This window comes from Juglans regia, chromosome 4 (assembly GCF_001411555.2).
Source record: "Juglans regia cultivar Chandler chromosome 4, Walnut 2.0, whole genome shotgun sequence".
Lineage (NCBI taxonomy): Eukaryota > Viridiplantae > Streptophyta > Magnoliopsida > Fagales > Juglandaceae > Juglans > Juglans regia.
This window is the reverse complement of record NC_049904.1, coordinates 3113872-3124380: the sequence shown is the minus strand read 5'-3', so window position 1 is coordinate 3124380 and position 10509 is coordinate 3113872. Positions and strand designations below refer to the sequence as shown.

Below are 10509 nucleotides of genomic sequence, written 5' to 3'. Positions count from 1 at the left end.
AGTCTCAAATGCAAAAATGATATTATCTGAAATAAGCCTTCCTAGGACAAAGGTAGATTGTGTAACATAAATGATGTCTGACAAAATAGATTTTAGCCTATTTGCAATGACCTTTGATACAATTGTATACAAGACATTATAGAGGCTGATATGGCGAAAATCAGAAACTTTTAAGGGGCTATTTTTCTTAGGAATTAGTGCAATATGAGTAGCATTAATATCATCAACCTTACCAACTCTCGATACAACTCTCTCTCTCTCTCTCTCTCTCGTCTAGACACTGCCCCTGCTCCAGCCGAAACCCTCCTACTTCTCCTCCTTCTCTCCATCTTCTCGTTCTCCAGTCGAAACCTAGAGTCCAAACCGAAAACCTCTTGATGTGTCTCTCTGAAACCCTAGCTCTCGATCTGCTGCTCTCTCTCGCTCTTAAACCAAAACCCTAGCCTTCAGAGTGTTTGTCGTCCTGTCTCTCTTTCTATGTCTCCAAAGCCATAGCCTTTGAGTTTCTGAGGCAGTTTGTCTCTCACTGAAGTTTCTAACACTATATCAAAAGGCTTGAGACATGAAGACTTTCGAAGTGAATTGTGAGTAAGCTACTGCTCTTTTTTTGTTTTTTTTTTTTTTTGAAAAAAAAAATCTTTTTGAGGTACTTAGATGTTTTCAAAGAATATCAGTATTTTCCCCAAAGTTCAATAACTCTGGTTTTTCAATTTTAACTATGTGCTTTTATCGTGTATTGATAAGAATCGACACTTTAGTTTTGTTAAGCTCTAGACCCACAAACAAAGGGTTTTGTTTTGATGCAGAAAGATTTGTTAGCATTTGCCATTTGGAAGAATTGGTTTTTAGGATGTTGTATCTTTGATTTTTCTAGATTTTTTTTTTTTAAAAAATCAGTTGTGTATCTGGTTGGAGTGTAAAATAAGAGCAATGCCTTTATGGTGAAGGGGTTTCATGTCTTAGAACAATGCATTTATGGTGAAGCGGTTTCATGTCTTAGAAAAATGAGAATCCATTTGTGTGCTTGGATTTTGGGTAATTGTTGAACATACATGTTGCAGTCGGCCAAAGTTGCGCGCTTTATGCTTATAATTCAATGGACTTCAGTTCTGATGATTATATTAATGCATAAAAGATTAATTAAAGACAATAACACAGTACTGCAAGAGGCAAGTTGTACTACCTTCAAAGCTTAAACATATCAAAAACTAGAACAGAGAAATCCTCTTCCCCTTCTTTCTGTCAGGATCTCCTACCACTTCATTATATGCTCTCATAATGTATTTGTAGAACAATATTGACTTTTTATTATTTACTTCAAGTCTTTCAACATATCTTTGATAATGCCTACGTACTCATATGGAGAGCGACTTGAAGAACTTACATATTTTTATAGTGATGAACATTTTGGGTTTTTATTTTGTTGCTTTCAAGACTCGATCTAATTGTATATAAATGAGAAAAACATTTTTTTTTTCAATTTTCACATAGGTCTGTTGTTGGACTGATTTTCTATCGGTGTGTGCATAGCCAAGGTTTGTAATTTTGTGTTAGCTATTTATGAGAGAATATGTTCATCTTCAATGGAGGTAGGAGATTTGTGCATTTTTTTTAAATTTTGGCAATGGAGTTGTTTTTCTGGAACGATATCAAATAATTCTGATTTTTCAGGATCGTATGCTATGATTGTTGTTTGTTTTCCTGATTGAATGTCTGTGTTGTTAGTATTAGACTTGGGCATTAGTTCTTAATACATTCAATAGCTGTTTATGATTTAATTAGTTTTCAATAGGCCAAGTTATCATTCAAATTATTTAGTTTTCAGTTTCCAAACTGCAAGTAGAAAATTACTTAAATCACTAAACTCCTTGTCCATTTCCTCTATTGATTGTGTTCATTTTCATCTCAGGTGTTGCATGTGGTTCATATCATACTTAATTGATGATTTCTCATTTGATATCTTGTTTTAAATTATAGTTGAATATCATATTTTGTTATGTCCCTTGATCATGCATGCAGCACCTACTCAAGGTTGTCCCTATGGTAGGCCTACTTGCTAGGAAAAGAGATTTCAAGCCTTCACTCAACACAAATGAAGTTGATGCTATTTCTAATGTTCTTGTAATTTTCATATATTGTAATTTTTTGTTTTGTAATGTAATGTATAAGTACCGAATAATGTAATATGTAGTGAATTGCATTATGTGTTGCATGCATTTTACATGATAAATATTGAATTTCTTTTTTTAGATGCATTTAGTTAAAAATGTAATTAGTTTTATATATAAAAGAAATATGCTTTTCAACATTTTTTTCTTGAAAAAATTGTAATAGAATATAGGCTTTTAGATAAAAAAAGAAATTATGCTTATCAACATTACCTTTTTCTGGAAAAAAAAAATTAATAATATAGGCTTTCTGCTTGTTAAAAAAAAATTCGGGTACATCCCGAAACCCGTCCGGGTTTCGGCCTGGGTCATAACCCGGGTTTGAAATCCAAATTATGGGCCAGGTATACCTGAAAATCCGGTCTGAAACTCGAATGAAAACCCCTACAAAGAGGGGAAAGACTCGTAAAATATTTGGGGAGAACTCATTCTAGTAGAGAGAGGTGGTTGATAATGGTCGCTACTTTGTAAAGCTTATTTACTTCTATTAAAAATTCATCTTTGATTTTGATGAAGTGGCATCCACTAAAATCTCAATTTTAAAACTTAATGTAATATATTTACAATGTGAATGGCATTAGCCGTCGGTCCAAAATAACCAGGATTTTGGCAATCATTTTTGTCAATTTCGACCGGATCAAACCAAGGAATTGGACCAAAACGGGAGGACCGGATGTTAAATTATAGTAAAGGTAAGAAATTTAACAAAAAAAGGGGGAAAAAAATCCCCCTTCCCCAGATAGGCCACCAAATAATCAAAGCAGGGACTGTTATAGCCAACAGATTTGGCCTTCAGAATTATCATCTTTTTCACTATTATAGTGCCAATAAGGTAATCTCACAAATTAACTAAGTTTTATGTGATATATTAGATATATTTTAAAATAAAAATAATTTTATAATCTGATGTAATACGTCAATTTAATATACTACACTAATTTATGAGTTTACTTCTATAAAATCACTTTGTAACCCAAAGCATTTCTCTGCCAATAAACATGGACCCTTGAGTAGGAATGCTTTAATGGAGATGATAAGGATGACAAATAACGCCAGTTATATATAGCTCAGGGGAAGAGAATGAAGAAAAAGTTGCACTCAATACAAAATTTCCGTAAGAAAAGAATAACTGTGTATATGATCTGAAGAACTGAACTCTTCGCATATGAATTCTATATTTTTTTTTTATCTGCAACATGTTTCTTTCAAAAATTTTCCACTAAACCAAACAGAAACCTCACAAGAAACAAAAGAAGAGGAATTCACTACCTAGTTTCCCTTCTGCCATTGAGAAGGGAGAGAGGAGAACTTGAAAGTGTAGCAAAACTAGCATGCACATCTCTGGTCCTATTGAAAGAATAAGACCTCATCCTGTCATAGGAAGAAGCTGAAAAGGAGTGCAGAAACTCCTCGAATCCCTCCACATGACCCTTCCCTCCATTGTAATCACCTGGCGTCCTCAAGTCCTCCGAGATCTCAGCCTCTCCTTCCAAATATCTAACCACTTGCCTCATGCTTGGCCGTGCAATTGGCGCATTATTTGAACACATTAGCCCCAGTTTCAACACCTTCACCACCTCATCCTCATTATATTGCCCATTCAGCTTAGGGTCAATCACATCAAGGACATTTCCTTCTATGAATCTGTCCCACACCCAATCCACCAAACTCAACTCTTCAGGCATCGCCTTGTGTTCAATGGGCCTGCGCCCACAAGCAACCTCGAGCAAAAATGCACCAAATGAAAACACATCAGAGCATGTTGTGGCCTTGCCTGTTCTCGACAGCTCTGGTGCAAGATAGCCTAGAGTGCCCACCACCCGCGTTGTGCTCGGGTTCGTACCGTGTTCGTACAATTTTGCAAGCCCGAAATCTCCTAATCTTCCGTTGAGTTCACTGTCGAGCAATACGTTGCTAGCCTTCACATCTCTATGTATCACAACCTGTTCGTAGCCCTCGTGTAAGTACAGAAGCCCAGAAGCGACTCCCTTGATGATCTTGAACCTTTGCTCCCAACTGAGGATTGCCTTTGGCTCATCAAACAAGATCTTATCTAAGCTCCCATTAGCCATAAAATCATACACAAGAAGAAGATCGCCTCGTCTACGACACCAACCCAATAATTGAACCAAATTCCGGTGACGAAGCCGCCCAATGCTAGCAATTTCCGCCACGAATTCACGAAGACCCTGTTTGGAATCGTGCGAGATTCTCTTAACCGCAACTTGGGTCTTCGAATTTGGAAGCGTCCCTTTGTAAACTCGACCGAACCCACCATGCCCAAGTAGCTCTTTGTCTCTGAAACTATGGGTTGCTTTCTTCAGTTCTTGGTAAGAGTACCGATGCGGGCCAAGTTCGAGCTCCCAGTCTTCGATTACGTCGGCGTTTTTTATTTTCCTAAACAGGTAAATCGAAATAGAGATTGCAGATACTGCAAGAGCAATAGCTGCAACAGAAACTCCTACTGTTAGAGCCGTGTGCTTCTTCTTGGGTCCCGGTAGCGAAGGCAGTGAAGAGAGATCAAGGGCGGGAGCTTGCCCGTTAATCTTGAAGCTCCAGCCCAATATGTAGTGTGAGCTAGCGAGCAAACCCGTTGAAGCAGAGAACCCAACGAACATAAATTCTTCAAGGATCGGAGAGAGATCTACAGGAAATGACAAGATTGGCTTTCTGGGTTTTAAAGAAAATGGCGAAATCGTAACATTGACAACATGTTCAGCTGAATCGTAGTCGATCCACGCTTGAATAGGTTTCCCACTCTTGAGGTAAAGATCTTGTTTGGTTGAATCATCGGTGAAATATGCAGCGGCGGCGGAGGCGTTGGATTGTAAGCTATTGATATCAATGCCAACATGGTTGTCGTTTATGTCTCCGAACTCGAAGTCTTGGACAGTGTCGAATTCAACTGCGAAGAGATGGTTGGAGAAATTTCCGACATCGCTGGCATTAAGGAGCCCCAGATACTGGCTGGGCAGAGCTTTAAGATCCTTGGAGGTCGATATTGTGAAAGCCAGGCCATGGCCTCCGAGCTTCGGGTACTCAGGGACAGTAACAAAAGCAAACGAGGAGGAGAAAGAGAAAGCCTTACCGTTGGTGGAGTTCTTGAACTGAAATGGAGAGGTATAGAAGGCATGGCCCATTAATCGACTGGTGTCGTTGGTTAATTTAAGAATGCCTGTTTTTTCGATTTCGGCGATACCATTTAAGGTTATGTTGGTGCCCACATCACTAAATCCAGGAAAGAACAGCTCGGTGATCTGGGATGAAACCGGAATTGAAAGAAAGATAAAAGCAGAGAGAAATCGAAGAAACTTGGCCATAGTTTAACACAAGAATCAAGGCATTTAGAATCCAGAGAGGGTTTCGGATATAAACGAGGTTGGCGAGATAAGAATTGTATAGGCACGGGCCGCACGGCGAGTATGAAATTTTGAAGTGGGAATAGAGTTCTCAATCAGAAGGATTTGAAGCAGTAGAGAAGAATATCTGACAGCGAAAGGTTATTTAGATCTTGGACAGCAACTAGGCACATGGGCAAGCAAACAGTTCATTCAAGATATCGATTTTGTAGTTAAACGTCTAGACCATGGTACAAGAAGACAAACCGGCTCTCGAACTCTGGACTCCCAAGCCACGACTACGGAGGAAAAGTTGTTTCTTTTGTTGGCGAGATGAACAAGACAGGGTTCTGAGGATAGCCACAAGCTGTTCTGTATTCCCTGTTTAACCTCATGACAGGAATTTTTTTTTTTTTTTTCTTCTCTCTGGATTACGTTTGGATTGAGAAATAGTCTCAATTCATCTCATTTCATCTCATTTTATTATTATAATTTTTTAAAATTTTTATATAAAATATAATAAACAATTTAATTTTTTCAAATCTCAAAATAATAATAACATTAAAAAATAATATTTTAACAATATTTTATTCATATTTCAACTTTCATTTCAACTCTAAATCCTAAGGGGACTAGATTTCAACATCTATACTTTCTTTTTGCCTCGTTTCTTTCGAGGCAAACACTTGTCTCTAGAGCACTAGTATTAATTTCTGTATATGCATATGTAAAATTACATCTTTTGGATATTGATTTTATATATCAAGAAAAATTCTCACATTGAATTATGTATCTTTAAATTAAATAATAATAAAATATTTTTTTAACTAAATTTTTTTTTCTTGATATGCTTCAAATAAGCAATTATATTATCAAATTATTTTTTCTCAATATGCTTCAAATAAGTAATTATCAATCTTGTTCGATCATCTTTGATTTTTTTGTTTGCGTGGCTGTTGAGAGAAAGAAATTATAGGAAAAAAATAGTAAAATAATATTTAGAAAGTGAATAATATTTTTTTAAATTATAAAATAATAATAAAATATTATTTATAATTATATAAAATTTTAAAAATATATAATTTAATATAAATTAATTTAAAGAGATATTATATAAATATAAAGATAGAAAGGTCACTATCAATTCTATAATTAAAGTGAAACCCACCTTAAAGAAGAGGCTAGGGACACCACCCACGAAAGAGACTAGTAAAGTCATGGGTCCACACCAGCAACCACCAGCCACTCTCGACTGACTCTTTTTTTTTTTTTATTATTATTAATGTTGTTAAACTATGTAACCATGGATGTAGTTTTTGACTAAACAACCGCATATTGTCAGGAAAGAAGGTTCAGGTCTCGTTTGTATTGGTAATTTAGTTTAATTTATCTCAATTTATTTTATTTTATTATTATAATTTTTTTAAATTTTTATATAAAATATAATAAATAAATTAACTTTTTTAAATTTTAAAATAATTTTTTTCAATTTTCACACAAAATATAATACATAATTTAACTTTTATTCTACTATTTATAAATCATCTCAATCTAGCTCGACTCATCTTTAAATCCAAACCACTCTAATATTAAGAATTAAAGTCGGCGGCGCACAATGTTTGTAAATAATTGAGTTCTCAATATTCGTCCAACCTCTCCATCTCTCAAACCTTAACCGATCTAAGTGTGCTCCTTTCTCTTTTCTCACTTTTACCTTTCACAATTGTTTTTTTAATCCAAAAACGAGGTCAAGCCTTTTATTATTAATAACTTCGGTGGAGGAAAATAATGAATACAAGTTTTCATAAAAAAATACAGCAATGATGAATATAAGGAGTACTCAATAAATCAAGTCGAACATTGCTCCATAGTCTTCCTTGCACTAAATCCTCACCTAAAAAATCAATGGTTCTGCCCATCGTTCCTTCTTTTACCAAAAAATTTACTGCCATGTTAGCCTCTCCAAAAATATGTTAAAATCAAATATTAAGCACATTCACAAGGATTTTAATCTCCTTCCAAAAGTCTCAAAGAAACCAATATTTGCATATCCTGAAAGCTAGCCAACCCATCACCATACTTGAGTCAGATTTCATCAATAAATCTCTCAACCTAACAGATTGACACAAATTAAAACTATAAAAAAGAGCCTGACACTCGACAATCCTATTTGTCGCATGCCCATAAAAATGAGTAAAACCCGCTAACACCTTCCCCCTTGAATCCCGAATTAATCCCCCACCATCGAACCTCCCCAGATTTCTATAACAACTACCATCAACATTAAGTTTAAATAATCCTCTTTTTGGCGACTTCCATGCTATTAGTCTTGGTAATCTATCATGAACCAGAAGCATAGGACAATTAAGATCCTTCAAATGTAATTCATATAGGAACCCAAGATGAATCCTCCTCCTTGACACAATCCGGTGTCCAATGCGAGACTCTATAAGGAACCCCCTCTATATCAGAATTTCCTCGAGCCATCACACTAATAAAATCCTCCTCATTTGCAAGCCAAATAAGAACATTTCACGAATTGCGTAGCTGCCTAACCATCGGAACAGAACACACTCCCCATTTATTTTTAGTAAACCCATGTACATAGTCCAGCGATGGCCTTTTAAGTAAGAATTTAAGCACCATCGAAAATCTGAAAGGCTCTGTCAGCTGCTTGATTTCAGATTTGTAAAACAGAAAATACATCTCCTCGACAATGAATTTTGGATAAAAAGGAAGCTCCACTTCAAGAAGCATCTATGGACTTGCAATCACCACTTCCACAAAAGCACTAGACGAACTACTATCAGCCTTCTAAAACGAAGCCTTTGCAAAATCCCGAACAGAACCAACACCCACGCCCTGCCACACCGTCCCAGACTGGGGCCCAAACATAGGGCCGGCTGCTAGCGCCATCATCAACCCTAATCGTCTCTCCAAAGTAGAGAGAAAAATAAGACCCCCTCCATGTCATCAAAAATACCAAGGAGAAGTACTTTTACCATTCACTTGTTTGAAGTTTATTATCTAGTTTGGTTATTTTTCATGAATCGGGTAATGATAGACTTAAAGTTTTTTTACCACCTCTTTATTATTTTAAGACTCCGTTTGGATTGAGAAGTAATCTCAACTCATCTTATTTTATTATTATAATTTTTCTAAATTTTCATACAAAATATAATAAATAATTTAACTTTTTCAAATTTAAAACAATAATACTATTAAAAAATAATATTTTATTTAATTTTTATGTCAACTCATTTTATTTCATCTCAACTCTTAATCTAAATTAAAAAGAATATTAGAAAGATGGCGAAAGAATAGTAAGACTGTAATTATTCATGTCAAAAATAAATAGATTGACTTCGTCTGTCACGTCTGCTGTCACGTCTGATAGATAACAAGCAATATTAGAGAACTTCCAAAATAAGAGAATAAATATTAGTCCTTCATATCTTCGATTTCCAAAGTCTACTCTAATATCATTTTCAACAGAAAAATGCTAATGGAGTGTTCGAGACATTGACCGATAGTGTATTTATGTGTTATATTTTTTAATATTAATAAAATTAAAATAGTCACGCAAATGTATTATTGGTCACTCCTCTCGGATACAGAAGCACCACCCTTTTCAATATTGATATAATATAAATAATTAATTAAATAAAGTTTAGTATTTGAATAAGTCTTAATATTAGTAAAATTATTAGTTGTCTAAAAATTTTAAATTAATAAAAAAATTTAAATTAAATTATTTATATTATATTCTTAAAATAAATTATTCTTATCTCCATTATAGACGTATAATATTGATTCTTATTTATTTATGGGAGGAAATTGACACCTGAGTCATTTGAGCGTCACGATTTCATATTTTACGCTAGATATGGTTGAATAGTATGAGAATTGCTTCATTGAGTAATGTTAGATATAATCGTAGAATGTGTATATATTATATTATCTTTTTAAAAAAAGTTGAATTCATTATTAAAATTTTATATTTTTTTTATGTAGATTCTATATTTATTTATTTTTTTTAAAGAAATTATACTATATTTACGTAATCAACTACTACAAATATTATTTTTTTTTGCGCAATTAAAATGTGGAATATAGTTATATTGAGTGCCATATTTATCTTACCAAATTAGTAAAGATATCTCTCTTTCTCCTGTCCTAATGTTAAAATAGTCAAAAGATGGGAAATGACATCTGAACCATTTGGTCAATGAAATCCAAACAAGAAAGTGACCACTTTTTCAAAAAGATTTGTAAAATTCTCAAGTTTGGTTATTATTGTGGCTGTAATTTCTCAAAAAGATGGAGAAATCTGGTCAACTAATCGACCTTGCTTGTAGTCTTCAAATTCCACTCTACTCGATTGGTGTCCAATTTTTTTTTCTTATAAATATATATATATATATATATATATATATATATATATTATATAGCAGTAGGGTGACGTCTAAGAGACGTTTGTCTAATTTTTTTTTTTTTATCTAGTGATTAAGAAAATATTTTTTAATAATATTATAAATTTTTTATTTTTTTAAAAAATATTTATAATAATTAAAAAAATATATGAAAAAAAAATAAAAAAAAATAAAAAAAGTGAAATACACATTCAGAACATATTTTCGAGCTAATTTTTCATTAGTTGTAGTAGTTCTCTTTAGTTAATTAAGAATATTATCATATTTTAATTATGTTAAAATTCTAATTATTTATATAGTTATACCTTTTTAAAAATATTTAACAAAATGTTATCATTTATTTAATGATAAAATATTAGTATTTTATAAATTAAATTTGATAATTTATTTATGATATGATATTTATATGTTAATAGTATTTTGTGATATTTTATAGTGATTTTGTGAAGAGAATTGCTGTGAGAATATAGAGATGAACGAAGAAGGGAAGCGTAAAATAAGAATAATGTTTATCACTGTTTATTACTATTTATCTTACTATTTATCAAACGATACACACTTTTAAATATA

General features: G+C 33.4%; 1 protein-coding gene across 1 annotated transcript; it reads right to left on the bottom strand.

Annotated features, from left to right (window-relative positions):
* Positions 1-3283: 3283 nt before the first annotated feature.
* On the bottom strand, positions 3284-5839 carry LOC109006813 (L-type lectin-domain containing receptor kinase S.4-like). The gene has a single exon (XM_018986211.2). The coding sequence runs from the start codon at positions 5486-5488 to the stop codon at positions 3434-3436; it is 2055 nt and encodes a 684-aa protein (XP_018841756.1). The 5' UTR covers positions 5489-5839; the 3' UTR covers positions 3284-3433.
* Positions 5840-10509: the final 4670 nt, after the last annotated feature.

Excerpts from the sequence above, each read along its gene's own strand:
- LOC109006813 (XM_018986211.2), bottom strand. The coding sequence starts at position 5,488 with ATGGCCAAGTTTCTTCGATTTCTCTCTGCTTTTATCTTTCTTTCAATT.